General features: G+C 47.2%; 2 protein-coding genes and 1 long non-coding RNA gene across 3 annotated transcripts in view; 1 reads left to right on the top strand and 2 right to left on the bottom strand.

The window, feature by feature from the left end:
* LOC144485303 (uncharacterized) overlaps nt 1-17,243 on the bottom strand; it is a 461,444-nt gene that overhangs the window by 12,870 nt on the left and 431,331 nt on the right. The window lies entirely within an intron of this gene.
* The window catches only part of LOC144485290 (uncharacterized), a 308,115-nt gene that overhangs the window by 38,358 nt on the left and 252,514 nt on the right, over nt 1-17,243 (top strand). The window lies entirely within an intron of this gene.
* LOC144485288 (uncharacterized) lies at nt 3,631-6,162 on the bottom strand. Its single transcript, XM_078203494.1, has 2 exons — nt 5,164-6,162; nt 3,631-3,690 (listed from the first exon to the last, which is right to left on the bottom strand). Exons 1-2 carry the CDS (start codon nt 6,160-6,162, stop codon nt 3,631-3,633), a joined length of 1,059 nt encoding a protein of 352 aa, XP_078059620.1.

The raw sequence follows: 17,243 nt of genomic DNA, 5'->3' as shown, positions 1-17,243 counted from the left end.
CTCCCTCTGTCTGCGTGGGTTTCCTCCGGGTGCTCCGGTTTCCTCCACAGTCCAAAAAGACGTACAGGTTAGGTGCATTGGGGCGTGCTAAATTCTCCCTCAGGTGTACCCGAACAGGCGCCTCAGTGTGGCAATGAGGGGATTTTCACAGTAACTTCACTGCAATGTTAATATGAGTCTACTTGTGACTATTAAATAAACTTTAACAGGAGAAAGCTCTTTACCCAGCGAGTGGTGAGAATGTGGAACTCACGACCACAGTGAGTGGTTGAGGTGAACAGCATGAACACATTGAAGGGGAAGCTCGATACATACATGAGGGAGAAAGGAATAGAAGGATATGCTGATGGGGGGATGAAGAGGGGTGGGTGGAGGCTCATGTGGAGCATAAATACTGACACAGACCAATTGGGCCGACTGGCCTGGCCCTGTGCTGTAGACTCAATGGAACAGAGACAAATGTACTTATTGTACATCTATCTGTAGTGGGAGGAAAAACACTATTTACTATCCAGGGTTAAATGAATGTCCTTCATCAGCTTTTGTGGATCATTTCAGCGGAAATATCCTGCTGTACTCTCTGATGGTCCTCATCACATTAGAACATAGAATGAATCACCTCACATTTATCCGGGTTAAACTCCATTTGCCATTTTTCAGCCCAGCTTTGCATCCTATCTATGTCTCTTTGCAGCCTACAACAGCCCTCCACCTCATCCACTGCAAATCCACCAACATTCTGCAAATCCACCAACCTTTGTGTCATCCGCAAACTTTCTAATCAATCCAGTTCCATTTTCCTCCAAATCATTGATATATATTACAAACAGAAAGGTCCCAGCACTCATCCCTGAGGAACGTCACTTGTCACAGCCCTCCATTCAGAAATGCACCCTTCCACTGCTACCCTCTGTCTTCTATGATCGAGCCAGTTCTGTATCCACCTTGCCAGTTCACCTCTGATCCCATGCAACTTTACCTTCTGCACCAGTCTGCCACGAGGGACCTTGTTAAAGGCCTTACTGATGTCCATGTAGACAACATCCACTACCCTACCCTCATCAATCATCTTCGTCACTTGCTCGAAAAACTCGATCAAATTAGTCAGACATGACCTCCCCTTCACAAAACCATGTTGCCTCTCGCTAATACGTCCACTTATTTCCAAGTTGGAGAAAATCCTGTCTCGAAGAATCCTCTCCAATAATTGCCCTACCACTGACATAAGGTTCACCGGCCTGTAATTACCTGAATTATTCTTGCTACCCTTCTTAAACAAAGGAACAACATTGGTTATTCTCCAATCCTCTGGGATTTCCCCTGTAGTCATGATGTGGAGATGCCGGCGTTGGACTGGGGTAAACACAGTAAGAAGTTTAACAACACCAGGTTAAAGTCCAACAGGTTTATTTGGTAGCAAAAGCCACACCAAACCTGTAGTGGGAGGAAAAACACTATTTACTATCCAGGGTTAAATGAATGTCCTTCATCAGCTTTTGTGGATAATTTCAACGGAAATATCCTGCTGTACTCTCTGATGGTCCTCATCACATTGGAACATAGAATGAATCACCTCACATTTATCCGGGTTAAACTCCATTTGCCAAGTAGACTTATATTAACACTGCAGTGAAGTTACTGTGAAAATCCCCTCATTGCCACACTGAGTGTGGCTTTTGCTACCAAATAAACCTGCTGGACTTTAACCTGGTGTTGTTAAACTTCTTACTGGATTTCCCCTGTAGCCAGTGAGGATACAAAGATTTCTCTCAAGGCTCCAGCAATTTCCTCCCTTGCCTCTCTCAGTACTTTGGGGTATAAGAACATAAGAACTCGGAGCAGGAATAGGCCATCTGGCCCCTCGAGCCTGCTCTGCCATTCAATAAGATCGTGGCCGATCTTTTTGTGGACTCAGTTCCACTTACCCGCCCGCTCACCATAACCCTTAATTCCTTTACTGTTCAAAAATGTATCTATCCTTGCCTTAAAAACATTCAATGAGGTAGCCTCAACTGCTTCACTGGGCAGGGAATTCTACAGATTCACAACCCTTTGTGTGAAGAAGTTCCTCCTCAACTCAGTCCTAAATCTGCTCCCCCTTATTTTGAGGCTGTGCCCTCTAGTTCGAGTTTCACCCGCCAGTGGAAACAACTTCCCTGCTTCTACCTTATCTATTCCCTTCATAATCTTATATGTTTCTATAAGATCTCCCCTCATTCTTCTGAATTCCAATGAGTATAGCCCCAGTCTACTTCATCTCTCCTCATAAGCCAACCCTCTCAACTCCGGAATCAACCTCATGAATCTCCTCTGCACCCCCTCCAGTGCCAGTCTATCCTTTCTCAAGTAAGGAGACCAAAACTGTACACAGTACTCCAGGTGTGGCCTCACCAGCACCTTATACAGCTGCAACATAATCTCGCTGTTTTTAAACTCCATCCCTCTAGCAATGAAGAACAAACTTCTATTTGTCTTCTTAATTACCTGCTGCACCTGCAAACCAACTCCTTGAGATTCCTGCATAAGGACACCCAGGTCCCTCTGCACAGCAGCATGCTGCAATTTTTTACCATTTAAATAAGAGTCCATTTTGATGTTATTCCTACCAAAATGGATGCCCTCACATTTACCAACATTGTACTCCATCTGCCAGACCCTTGCCCACTCACTTAGACTACCTATATCCCTTTGCAGACTTTCAGCATCCTCTGTATACTTTGCTCTTCCACCCATCTTAGTGTCATCTGCGAATTTTGACACACTACACTTGGTCCCCAACTCCAAATCATCAATGTAAATCATAAACAATTGTGGTCCCAATACTGATACCCCATCAGGCCCTGAGGACTTGTCTACCTTAATGTTTCTCAAAAACCCCAATATCTCCTCCTATTTGATCTCAATATGACTCAAACTATCTACATATCCTTTCCCAGGTTCATCATCCACCAACTCCTTCTCTTTGGTGAATACTGACACAAAGTACTCAATTAATACCTCGCCCATTTCCTCTGGCTCCATACAGAGATTCCCTCCCCTGTCCTTGAGTGGGCCAACCCTGTCCCTGGCTATCCTCTTGCTCTTTATATATTCCACACTTGCTTCATGTGTTCCCAGCCTTGACAAGTGCTTCCTTTTTCTCTTTGACTAGACTCACAATATCTCTCGTTATCCAAGGTTCCCTAAACTTGCCATATTTATCCTTCACATGGCTGCAGGGTGACCAGGGGTGGGAATTGAATGTCTCAGGGTATTCAATATTTGGGAAGGACAGGGATAAAGGAAAAGGTGGTGGAATGGAACTGCTGGTTAAAGAGGAAATTAACACAGTAGTGAGCAAGGATATTAGCTCTGACAACGTGGAGCCTGTATGGGTAGAGTTGGGAAATATCAAGTGGGAATTCTCTGAGGTTTCCCCTGGGGTGCTCTGTACTTGTTGAACCTCACGCAACCAATACATAAACTGCGGAAGACAGTATATAGTTAAGGAATGAAAAGGAATTTATTTGCTAATGCATGCATCAGGAGAGAGACACACAGTCAATGAGGGTTCACTGTCCTCTCAGAGCTAATATTGCAAGGTAAAATTATTATATTATTCTGAACATTTCAATATCCCGCCTAGTCTCGTCATTCAGACTGGAGGGCCCAATCACAACATTCAACATTATTACCTGAGCCAATAACATTCTACCGGTCAACAGGAATAAGAGATTATTAGTTTATTGCCCATGGGGTTCCTTCCCCTTTACCTGGGAAACCCAACCCACGACATCACCAGTAACCAAGGCCATAACTAATACCTGCAAATTTTAATGATAAAATGGTAAATGCGGGCAATTGGGATTAGCTAAGGGGTTTTAAAAAAAGGGTAGCATGGACAAGTTGGGCTGATGGGCCTGTTTCCATGCTGTAAACCTCTATGACTCCATAGTCCAGTCCCATAATGCCTCACATTCAAACTACAGTCCATCAATGATAACAGAATATGTGGCTGTATGTAGCTGCCTCGGCCATGGTCAACCCCAACACTGCCTTCCTGAACTGCTAGAATGCCTGAGGTGTAGGTACACCCACAGTGCTCTTAGGGAGGGATTTCCAGCTACACATTCCAGACTTTCACTAGAATGTAAGTGGGTTCCAGATTGATATATTCCATTCAACCACACCCAAGGTGAGTTATTCCAATTCCTTTATTGTCCAGGACAATATATTCACAATATCTTTAAAACAGAAATTAAACATTCCCATTTGATTTCAGATATTAACATATTCTGTTAGATTGATCTTTATTGTCAATGTCAGGCTGGGGTTGTTCCTCTTGGAGCAAAGAATGTTGAGGGGAGATTTGATAGAGGTGGACAAGATTCTGACAGGTTTAGATAAGGTGGACAAAGAAAAGCTGTTCCCATTAGCTGATGGGACAAGGATGACAAGCAAATTTAAAGTTTTGGGTGGGATCATAGAATCCGAGAAACCCTACAGTGCAGAAAGAGGCAATTCGGCCCATCGAGTCTGTACCGACCACAATCCCACCCAGGCCCTACCCCCATATCCCTACATATTTACCCGCTAATCCCTCTAACCTATGCATCTCAGGACTCTAAGGGGCAATTTTTAGCATGGCCAATCAACCTAACCCGCACATCTTTGGACTGTGGGAGGAAACCAGAGCACCTGGAATAAACACACGCAGACACGAGGAGAATGTGCAAACTCCACACAGACCCAAGCCGGGAATTGAACCCAGGTCCCTGGAGCTGTGAAGCAGCAGTGCTAACCACTGTGCTACCGTGCTGCCCATGTGAGGAAGAATATTTTGTTGCAGCGAATGGTAATGATCTGGAACTCGCTGCCGACGAGGGTGGAGGAAGTGGAGACAATAAACAATTACAAAGGAAATTGAATGGGCATTGGGGGGGTTTCAAACAGAAATGCTGACTAAATATCTCTGAACTTCCTAACACCCGGTCACTCTGTGATCCTTGTGAAATCTGAAACCAGGTATTTGCAACAAGACTCAAAGAGCATCAGCCCACTGGAGGCAAAGTTGTGAGACCGACCAGTCCAGCAGAAATAAACCCTCCGACCCTCCCCATTGACCAATATAATTGAGAGCAGAAACAATAACAGCAGAATCGACCACTGGAATCACTCGTGAACTCGCTGGTGTCTCAACAGCTCGGATGAATCTCTAAATCTCTTCTCACACACAGAGCAGGTGAACGGTTTCTCTCCAGTGTGAACTCGCTGGTGCCTCCGCAGGTGGGATGACTGAGTGAATCCCTTCCCACAATGAGAGCAGGTGAATGGTCTCTCCCCAGTGTGAACTCGCTGGTGCCTCCGCAGGTGGGATGAACAAGTGAATCCCTCCCCACACACGGAGCAGGTGAATGGTCTCTCCCCAGTGTGAACTCGCTGGTGTGTCCACAGGGTGTATAATCGAGTGAATCCCTCCCCACACTGAGAGCAGGTGAATGGCCTCTCCACAGTGTGAACTCGCTGGTGCCTCCGCAGGTGGGATGAACAAGTGAATCCCTCCCTACACACGGAGCAGGTGAACGGCCTCTCCCCAGTGTGAACTCGCTGGTGTTTGCGCAGTTGGGATGAATCACTGAACCGCTTCCCACACTGAGAGCAGGTGAATGGCCTCTCCCCAGTGTGAACTCGCTGGTGTGTCCGCAGGCTGGATGAATCACTGAATCCCTCCCCACACTGAGAGCAGGTGAAGGGCCTCTCCCCAGTGTGAACTCGCTGGTGTCTGCACATGTACGATAACCGAGTGAATCCCTTCCCACACTGAGAGCAGGTGAATGGTCTCTCCCCAGTGTGAACTCGCTGGTGTCTCTGCAAGGTGGATGACTGAGCGAATCCCTTCCCACACTGAGAGCAGGTGAACGGCCTCTCCCCAGTGTGAACTCGCTGGTGTGTCCGCAGAGTGGTTAACAGACTGAATTCCTTCTCACACTGAGAGCAGGTGAACGGCCTCTCCCCAGTGTGAACTCGCTGGTGTGTCCGCAGAGTGGTTAACAGACTGAATTCCTTCTCACACTGAGAGCAGGTGAACGGCCTCTCCCCAGTGTGACTGCGCCGATGAGCTTCCAGCTCTGATGGGGCTCTGTATCTCTTCCCACAATCCGCACATTTCCATGGTTTCTCCATGGTACAGGTGTCCTTTCCTCTCTCTTGGGTGGACAATGAGTTGAAGCCTCGTCCACACACAGGACACTGGTACAGTCTTTCCTCACTGTGAATGGTGTGATATTTATTCAGGCTGTGTAACTAGTTAAAGCTCTTTAGTCAGTTCATTGGCACACTCTCACTCAAGTCTGGCCGTGTGTTGGTGCTTTTCCAGTCACACTGATGTTTGAATTTTTTTCAAATCGACAGACTGGACAATCATTTCTCCTTCTAGATTCAAAGGCCGATGATATTCAGCTCCCAAGGAATATGACTGTCAGATCTAGACGTGACATTTGAGATTTCAGCCTGTGATTCCTCTTTCAATATCCTGTAAAATGAGTTAGAAATAGAAGTAGAAATTCAGAACAGACAATTCTAGTTTCTATGGAACATTCTTTCCGTTCTCATTCCCCAAAAGCTGTGAATCTCCCTCCCACACACTCTCCCTCCATTCTCACTCTGCTGTATCTAATATTCACCCTCCCAATTCTCCTGAAGGTGCTGATTGAGGCTGATTGACAGATCCATGCTCACTGCTTCCTGTCCACCACACACAAATCATAAGAAACAGGAGCTGCAGTTGGCCATTCAGCCCATTGAACTGCCTCAACCATTCATTGAGAATTGGCTGATCGACCTCACACTATTTCCATAGGGCCACTATTTCCCAAACTATCATGGAAGTTAGTAAGATAGAGGGTTATAGGTAAGCCTCGTAGCTAGGGACATGTTCGGCGCAACTTGTGAGCCGAAGGGCCTGTTTGTGCTGTAGCTTTTCTATGTTCTATGTTCTATCCCCCATGTTGCTCAATGCCTCAAAAGTTACCAATCTCTCTCTTGAAAATATTTGATGACTGAGGCTCCACAGTCCTCTGGAGTGCAGAATTCAAAAACTTCACCACATCCTTGAGTGAGGAAATCCTTCCTCATCTTAACTTTCACTCCATTTTCCCACTTGTTCTCCATAACGCTTGACTCCTTTATCAATGTAATATCCACCTAACTCATCCTCGAATATCTTCAATAACCCTCAGCTTCCACTGATCCCTGTGGAAGAAAAATCCAAAGACTAATGATTCTAATAAGCAAGAGATGAATAACTGGAAATATATAATATATATCTCATTCAGGCTGATTGACAGATCCATGCTCACTGCTTCCTGTCCTGGATGTGGAGATGCCGGCGTTGGACTGGGGTAAACACAGGAAGAAGTCTCACAACACCAGGTTAAAGTCCAACAGGTTTATCTGGCAGCACAAGCCATTAGCTTTCGGAGCGCTGCCCCTTCATCAGGTGAGTGGGATTTCAGTTCACAAACAGGGCATATAAAGACACAAACTCAATTTACAAAATAATGGTTGGAATGCGAGTTTTTACAGGTAATCAAGTCTGAAAGGTACAGACAATGTGAGTGGAGAGAGGGTGAAGCACAGGTTAAAGAGATGTGTATTGTCTCCAGCCAGGACAGTTAGTGAGATTTTGCAAGCCTAGGCAAGTCGTGGGGTTACAAATAGCATGACACGAACCCAAGATCCAAGTTGAGGCCGTTCTCATGTGTGAAGAACTTGGCTATCAGTTTCTGCTCAGCAACTCTGCGCTGTCGTGTGTCGTGAAGGCTGACTTGGAGAACGCTTACCCGAAGATCAGAAGCCGAATGCCCGTGACCGCTGAAGTGTTCCCCAACAGGAAAAGAACACTCTTGTCTGGTGATTGTTGAGCGGTGTTCATTCATCCGCTGTCATAGCGTCTGCATGGTCTCCCCAATGTATCATGCCTCGGGACATCCTTTCCTGCAGCGTATCAGGTAGACAACGTTGGCCGAGTTGCAAGTGTATGTACCGTGTACTTGGTGGATGGTGTTCTCACGTGAGATGATAGCATCTGTGTCGATGATCCGGCACGTCTTGCAGAGGTTGCTGTTGCAGGGTTGTGTGGTGCCGTGGTCACTGTTCTCCTGAAGGCTGGGTAGTTTGTTGCAGACAATAGTCTTTTTGAGGTTGTGCGGTTGTTTGAAGGCAAGAAGTGGGGGTGTGGGGATGGCCTTGGCGAGATGTTGGTCTTCATCAATGACATGTTGAAGGCTCCGGAGAATATGTCGTAGCTTCTTCGCTCCGGGGAAGTACTGGACGACAAAGGGTACTCTGTCCTCCTGTCCAGTGTTTGTCTTCTGAGGAGGTCAGTTTTTCGCCGTGGCGCATCGGAACTGTCGATCGATGAGTCGAGCGCCATATCCTGTTCTTATGAGGGCATCTTTCAGCGTCTGGAGGTGTCTGTTGCGATCCTCCTCATCCGAGCAGATCCTGTGTATACGGAGGGCTTGTCCGTAGGGGATGGCTTCTTTAACGTGTTTAGTGTGGAAGCTGGAGAAGTGGAGCATCGTGAGATTATCCGTGGGCTTGCGGTACAGTGAAGTGCTGAGGTGACCGTCCTTGATGGAAATGTGTGTGCCCAAGAATGCAACCGATTCCGGAGAGTAGTCCATGGTGAGTCTGATGGTGGGATGGAACTTGTTGATGTCATCATAGAGTTGTTTCAGTGATTGTTCACCAAAGGAAGAAAATGTCATCGATGTATCTAGTGTACAGCTTCGACTGAAGGTCCTGTGCAGTGAAGAGGTCTTGTTCGAACCTGTGCATGAAGATGTTGGCATATTGAGGTGTGAATTTGGTCCCCAAGGCTATTCCGTGTGTCTGGATAAAGAACTGGTTGTTGAAGGGGAAGACATTGTGGTCAGGATGAAGTGGATGATTGTAAAATTGCATCTGGAGATTGGCAGTTGTCGGTGTTGAGTACTGAGGCAGTTGCACCAATGCCATCGTCGTGGGGGATGCTGGTGTAGAGTGCCGAGACATCCATTGTGATGAGGAGTGCTACTGGTTCAACTGCTCCATGTGTGCTGTTTCTGAAGGAAGTCCGTAGTGTCACGACAGAAGCTGGGGTTCTTTGTACAATGGGTTTCAGGATGCCCTCGACGTAGCCGGAGAGTTTCTCACACAGGGTCCCATTGCCCGATACGATGGGACGGCCAGGTGTGTTTGCCTTGTGTATCTTCGGGAGGTAGTAGAGATCTCCAACGCGGGGAGTACGTGGGATGAGAGCACGGAGGGTGCTCTGAAGGTCCGGATCAAATGTCTTGATCTGTCTGTTGAGTTGACGGGTGTGTTCTTTGGTCGGATCTGCAGGTAACTGTCTGTAGTTTTCCTCATTGTTCAGTTGTCAGGACACTTTGCAGTAATTCGTTCTGTTCAGCATGATGATTGCCCCTCCTTTGTCTGCTGGTTTGATGACAATGGTGCGCTTGATCTTGAGAGCGCAGATGGCGTTGCGTTGTGCTTGGGTGATGTTCGGGGCTGTCTTGTGAGTGCGACTGATGAATCTGGCATTGACGCACCTCCTGACGGCTTGGGCATACATGTCAAGTCGAGGGCAGCGGCCTTCCGGAGGAGTCCAATTCGACTCTTTCCTCTTTGGTTGCTGTACCGTGGATCTCTCTATCGGCTGTTCCAGTTCATTGACTATCTCATTATGTTCGCTGTTGGCCTCTTGGGGTTTGTGGAAGAACTCCCGCAGCCTCATTCGCCTGATGAATTCCTCTGTGTCTGCTGCGAGACTGCTGGGGTCTATTTTGGTGGTGGGGCAGAAATTGAGAACTTTGATTTCATCTGGTTGAAGTGTGTCCGACAAGTTGACAATGGACTTCCCTGCAGTGGTACTGTTTTCTACTGTGGTACCGGGGGAGGCTTGATTGCTGCTGGTGGTGATGCCGAGTTTCTCAAGTTTCCTGTTCTACCAAATGTGGCATTGTGACGATGGCTTTGTGCCACCAAATAAACCTGTTGGACTTTAATCTGGTGTTGTGAGACTTCTTCCTGTTCTGGACACAGAGAGCTGAAAATCTTCAAGCTGACAGTCATGTTACAGTTTTACATTTGGATATAAATGAGCAGACTGATGGTGTGTGTAATACACTGTATTAGAACATAGAAAGAACATAGAAAGCCACAGCACAAACAGGCCCTTCGGCCCACAAGTTGCGCCGATCACATCCCCACCTCTAGGCCTATCTATAGCCCTCAATCCCATTAAATCCCATGTACTCATCCAGAAGTCTCTTAAAAGACCCCAACGAGTTTGCCTCCACCACCACCGACGTCAGCCGATTCCACTCACCCACCACCCTCTGAGTGAAAAACTTACCCCTGACATCCCCCCTGTACCTACCCCCCAGCACCTTAAACCTGTGTCCTCTCGTAGCAACCATTTCAGCCCTTGGAAATAGCCTCTGAGAGTCCACCCTATCCAGACCCCTCAACATCTTGTAAACCTCTATCAGGTCACCTCTCATCCTTCGTCTCTCCAGGGAGAAGAGACCAAGCTCCCTCAACCTATCCTCATAAGGCATGCCCCCCAATCCAGGCAACATCCTTGTAAATCTCCTCTGCACCCTTTCAATGGCTTCAACATCTTTCCTGTAATGAGGTGACCAGAACTGCGCGCAGTACTCCAAGTGGGGTCTAACCAGGGTCCTATAAAGCTGCAGCATTATCTCCCGACTCCTAAACTCAATCCCTCGATTAATGAAGGCTAGTACGCCATACGCCTTCTTGACCGCATCCTCCACCTGCGAGGCCGATTTAAGAGTCCTATGGACCCGGACCCCAAGGTCCTTCTGATCCTCTACACTGCTAAGAATGGTACCCTTCATTTTATACTGCTGCTCCATCCCATTGGATCTGCCAAAATGGATCACTACACACTTATCCGGGTTGAAGTCCATCTGCCACTTCTCCGCCCAGTCTTGCATTCTATCTATGTCTCGCTGCAACTTCTGACATCCCTCCAAACTATTACCCGGTGAGAGATACATAGAGAATGTGAGGAGAATCTTTACTTAGGCAGCGAGTGGTGACCCAGAAGTTAAAAATTGAAGCGCAAAATGAGAAAAGAAATGGAAAGGGGGAGAAAAGAAAGTGTTTTACTCACAGATGTAGGAGACAGGAGGAAGGCTGAGTCTGTCTGAAGCTCAATCTTCATTCAGAGGGAGAGGAGCAGCAGCAACAATAGACGAAGCTCCATGCGGCCATTGACACAAGGCCCGGACTCTGATTGGCTGGAGGACCATCGCCCATCCAGTCCTCCTGGCAACCATTGGTCAATATGCCGCATGTGGACAATGAGGGGGCGGAACCCGAGCCCACGTGGGGTGGGCGGGGCTCTGACCGCCAGCCGCGCTGAGCTGGTGTCCAATCCGCAGTGTGCGGCTTCTGTAACCAGTGATATTGCTGCCAATGGGACACTGTGTGCTAGGAACGCCCCTCTGAGTCATTGTGACGGCACAATGGAGCCCTGCCTCAATCACCCAATAGCAATCACTCTGCTCCGCGGTGACGTCTCCGGTTTCAGGCGCGCGGACCCGGGAGCCCCGCCCCCACCCATTGTTCCCCAGTCTGTCCATTCCACACATTGTTAGTTCAGTCATTGAGACAATTTCAATTCCACTCCGTTATTTTCCAGTTCTGTTCCTGTCCCGCCTGGGGTCACATCTACTCGACCTTTCCTACTCCTGAAGGAGCGCTGTCAGTTCTGGGTTACTAGTCCATAAAAGATGTAAAAGATTCTCCAGCTCTCTTTACCCCTATCCAACTTGTGGACAGTTCTTACTCAGTATTATTTCTCCCAAGCCCTTAGTTGTCCCAATCCATTATATGATCCATTTTACTGTAATTTTCCTCACTGTGTGAGCATGTGCAGTGTGTTTAATTGGATCCTGATTGTTTTGAACTCAGTTTCTCTGGAGTGTGTGTCAATGCCTTGATGATGTCACAATGTTGTCTCAACCCCCTGGCCACATTAGCCATTTCATCTCCTGCTGTGTCTCAAGTAGCTGTGTGTGTTTGGGACCCGCTCTTCACTCCATCTCACCATGAATTTAGGCTTGCTATTTTTCACATGTAACAAATCACATCTGTACACTCACTCCAGTGTCCGAAAATCATGTCACACATTCTTAACTCTCAGATTGCTGATGAAAAGATCAAAGTGAGTGTCTGTCTTTCTTATCTCCTCTTGTTATGGTGCTGATATTTCATGTCGTGGCCGGGCTTTCAAATGTGGATTTCTTTAAAACAAAGTTCATGGATGTAGAAACGTTTCAGAGACCAAGTATTATGCTGGCTTTCCACTGATTTACAACTCAGCTCATACAAAGACCTCACAAAGAACAAAGAACAGTACAGCACAGGAAACAGGCCCTTCGGCCCTCCAAGCCTGTGCCGCTCCTTGGTCCAACAAGACCAATCGTTTGTATCCCTCCATTCCCAGGCTGCTCCTGTGACTATCCAGGTAAGTCTTAAACGATGTCAGCGTGCCTGCCTCCACCACCCTACTTGGCAGAGCATTCCAGGCCCCCACCACCCTCTGTGTAAAAAACATCCCACTAATATCTGAGTTATACTTCGCCCCTCTCACCTTGAGCCCGTGACCCCTCGTGAACGTCACTTCTGATCTGGGAAAAAGCTTCCCACCGTTCACCCTATCTATCCCCTTCATAATCTTGTACACCTCTATTAGATCTCCCCTCATTCTACGTCTTTCAAGGGAGAACAACCCCAGTTTACCCAATCTCTCCTCATAGCTAAGACCCTCCATACCAGGCAATATCCTGGTAAACCTTCTCTGCACTCTCTCTAACGCCTCCACGTCCTTCTGGTAGTGCGGCAACCAGAACTGGACGCAGTACTCCAAATGTGGCCTAACCAGCGTTCTATACAGCTGCATCATCAGACTCCAGCTTTTATACTCTATACCTCGTCCTATAAAGGCAAGCATACCATATGCCTTCTTCACCACCTTCTCCACCTGTGTTGCCACCTTCAAGGATTTGTGGACTTGCACACCTAGGTCCCTCTGTGTTTCTATACTCCTGATGACTCTGCCATTTATTGTATAACTCCTCCCTACATTATTTCTTCCAAAATGCATCACTTCGCATGTATCCGGATTAAACTCCATCTGCCACCTCTCCGCCCAATTTTCCAGCCTATCTATATCCTGCTGTATTGCCCGACAATGCTCTTCGCTATCCGCAAGTCCAGCCATCTTCGTGTCATCCGCAAACTTGCTGATTACACCAGTTACACCTTCTTCCAAATCATTTATATATATCACAAATAGCAGAGGTCCCAGTACAGAGCCTTGTGGAACACCACTGGTCACAGACCTCCAGCCGGAAAAAGACCCTTCGACCACTACCCTCTGTCTCCTATGGCCTATGAAAATAAACCTGTTGGACTTTAACCTGGTGTTGTTAAACTTCTTACTGTCCTATGGCCAAGCCAGTTCTCCACCCATCTAGCCACTTCTCCTTGTATCCCATGAGCCTTAACCTTCTTAACCAACCTGCCATGTGGGACTTTGTCAAATGCCTTCCTGAAATCCATATAGACGACATCCACGGCCCTTCCTTCATCAACCGTTTTTGTCACTTCCTCAAAAAATTCCACCAAATTTGTAAGGCACGACCTCCCTCTTACAAAACCATGCTGTCTGTCACTAATGAGATTGTTCCGTTCTAAATCCACATACATCCTGTCTCTAAGAATCCTCTCCAACAACTTCCCTAGCACGGACGTCAAGCTCACCGGCCTATAATTTCCTGGGTTATCCCTTCTACCCTTCTTAAACAACGGGACCACATTCGCTATCCTCCAATCCTCAGGGACCTCACCCGTGTCCAAAGAAGCGACAAAGATTTCCGTCAGAGGCCCAGCAATTTCATCTCTCGTCTCCCTGAGCAGTCGAGGATAGATGCCATCAGGCCATGGGGCTTTGTCAGTTTTAATGTTCCCTAAAAAACCTAACACTTCCTCTCTTGTAATGGAGATTTTCTCTAACGGGTCAACACCTCCCTCCGAGACAGTCCCGGTTAACACGCCCCTTTCCTTCGTGAATACCGATGCAAAGTATTCATTTAGGATCTCCCCTATTCCCTTGGGTCCTAAGCATAATTCCCCTCCTTTGTCCCTGAGAGGTCCGATTTTCTCCCTGACAACTCTTTTGTTCCTAACGTATGAATAGAATGCCTTAGGATTCTCCTTAATCCTGCCTGCCAAGAACATCTCGTGACCTCTTTTTGCCCTTCTAACTCCCCGTTTGAGTTCTTTCCTACTCTCTCTGTATTCCTCCAGAGCTCCATCTGTTTTCTGTTGCCTCGACTTAACGTACGCCTCCCTTTTCATTTTAATCAGATCCTCAATTTCCCTGGTTATCCACGGCTCTCGAATCCTACCTTTCCTATCTTTCCTTTTTACAGGCACATGCCTATCCTGCAGTCTTATCAATAGTTCCTTAAAAGACTCCCACATGCCAGACGCGGACTTACCCTCGAACATCCTCTCCCAATCAACATCCACCAATTCCTGCCTAATCCGGCTGTAGTCAGCCTTCCCCCAATTTAGCACCCTGCCCGTAGGACAGCACTCATCCTTGTCCATTACTATCCTAAAGTTAACAGAGTTGTGGTCACTATTTGCCACATGTTCCCCTACCGAAACTTTGACGACCTGACCGGGCTCATTTCCCAGAACTAGGTCCAGTATAGCCCCCTCTCTAGTCGGGCTATCTACATACTGTTCCAAAGAACCTTCCAGTACGCATTTTACAAATTCCTCCCCATCCGGACCCCCAGCTCTAAGCACTTTCCAGTCTGTGCCAGGGAAATTAAAGTCCCCCACTACAACAACCCTATTTTTTCTGCACCTATCCAGAATCTCCTGACATATCCTTTCCTCCACTTCCCGTGGGCCGAGAGGTGGTCTGTAGTACACCCCCAGCATAGTGACTGCACTCTTCCTGTTTCTGAGTTCCACCCACAGCGACTCAGTACATGACCCCTCCAAGTTGTCTACCCTCTGCACCGCGGTAACATGCTCCTTAACTAATATCGCTACTCCCCCACCTTTTTTAGCCCCTCCTCTGTCTCGCCTAAAACACTTATACCCTGGAATATTCAGCTGCCAGTCCTGTCCTTCTTTTAACCAAGTTTCCGTCACCGCAACCACATCCAAATTCCGCATAAGCATTAAGGCCCTAAGTTCGTCTGTTTTACCCGTTACGCTCCTTGCATTGAAGCAGATGCACTCCAGACCTCCAGGCCCACTCAGGTCATCCTCCTCCAGAGTGCTCCTCTTCTTAGCTAGCCTTGCCCTGGCCCCCAGCTCAACCCCAGCCTCAGTATTTACTGACCTACTGTTTTGTTCCCCACCCCGCTGCCACACTAGTTTAAATCCTGCCGAAACACTCTCGCAAAACTCCCAGCCAGGATATTTGCTCCCTTCCAGTTAAGGTGTAACCCATCCTTTCTGTACAGTTGCCATCCTGACTTGAAGATTTCCCAGTTATCTATGAATTAAAAACCCTCCCTCTTGCACCAGTCCTTTAGCCACGCGTTCAACTGTAGAATCTCCCTGTTCCGAGCCTCACTTGCACTAGACACCGGGAGCAGTCCAGAGATTGCTACCCTGGAGGCCTTACTTTTTAGCCTAGCACCCAACTCCCTGAATTTCTCTCGTATGACCCCCCTGCTCTTCCTACCGACATCATTTTCACCAATGTGTATAATCACATCCGTTTGACTACCTTCCTTTTTAAATATGCTTCCTACCCTCTCGGAGACATCCAGTACCCCGGCTCCAGGGAGGCAGACTACCATCCTGGATTCTCGTTCACTCCCACAGAACCGCCTGTCCGTGCCTCTAACCATTGCGTCCCCCACAACTATCGCTCTCCTAAATCGCTTCTTTCCCTTCCGGACCCTTGAGCCTGTCTCCGTGGAGGCGATCTGGTCCTCGTGGCTTACCCCTGGAGGGTCATCCCCCTCCACAGAATCCAAAACAATATACCTATTTTGGAGGGGGACAACCACAGGGGATCCCTCCACAGACTGCTCACTCCCTTCCCTTCTCCCATCTGTTGCCATCCCTTTCTTTTACGGGAGACTGCCACTGGGGTACTTTCTGGCACATCACCCTTCTGACTATTACCCCTCCTAACTGTGACCCACGTGTCTTCCTTCCGAGACCCTGGTGTCACTACCTGACTATAACCTTTATCTATTAATCTCTCATTTGCCCTAACTAAACTGAGTTCATCGAGCCTCAGCTCCAGCTCCCTTACACGATCCTTCAGGAGTTGCAGTTCCACGCATCTGGCACAGATATGGACTTCCGGGAGGCAAGTTGTCTCCAGGAACTCCCACATCCCACACCGAATGCAGTATACTGGCCTCCCACTCATACCAGCCATGTCCTTTTTAGTTTTTGGGAGATAAAACAAAAAAGGGGGTGTAACAGAAGAAAAACAAACAACCTTCCTCGCCTTCGCCGAAGCCCTGTGAGCCAAAGCCCTCACAGAGACAGTAATTCTGTTGAATACGTGCTTTATTGCCCAGGCCTGGTCCAGGGGCGTCAGAGAATAATTTGGGGCAGCCAAACTATTCTAAATTCCATTGCTTCCAATATTACAATTATACAACTTTCAAAAATCATTTCCCCACCCACTTTGCTCACCCAGCCAGACATCAACCAATCATTATTCATCTAGATTATTTACCTTGGCCAATAACATGTCACTCTCTGGCAGCATGAGAATACATCGGTCCATAAATTCAAAAGTGCTTTTCCTTATCGGAAAATGGTATGCTCTTATTCATTCAATTGTCTGGGAAGCTTGTACTGTCTGGAGCCAACACTGATAAGAGTTTTTTTTTTCTTAACTCAGTAGCTGTATTGTTTTCAAAGAATGTGGTTCTTCTTACATAGCTATATACCATCATGCCTTAGAGTGTTATTAGCCAAGGTGTATGATTTTAATACAGAATATATGTTATCAAAAATACATGTTTAAATTCACTAACAATGGTTATATGTATTTCTATGCAAACAGTACCTTTGTAACTCCAGGTACTTTGTGATTCTTCTTGAATATATTCACTCTAAATTAACCTATTCTGATATATTAGTCTTTTAGTCCCAGGTTGTCCTGAACCCCCTCGAACAATGGA

Source organism: Mustelus asterias, unplaced genomic scaffold, assembly GCF_964213995.1.
Source record: "Mustelus asterias unplaced genomic scaffold, sMusAst1.hap1.1 HAP1_SCAFFOLD_184, whole genome shotgun sequence".
Taxonomy (NCBI): Eukaryota; Metazoa; Chordata; class Chondrichthyes; order Carcharhiniformes; family Triakidae; genus Mustelus; species Mustelus asterias.
The sequence above is the reverse complement of the archived record's forward strand: the minus strand, read 5'-3'. Positions and strand labels throughout refer to the sequence as shown.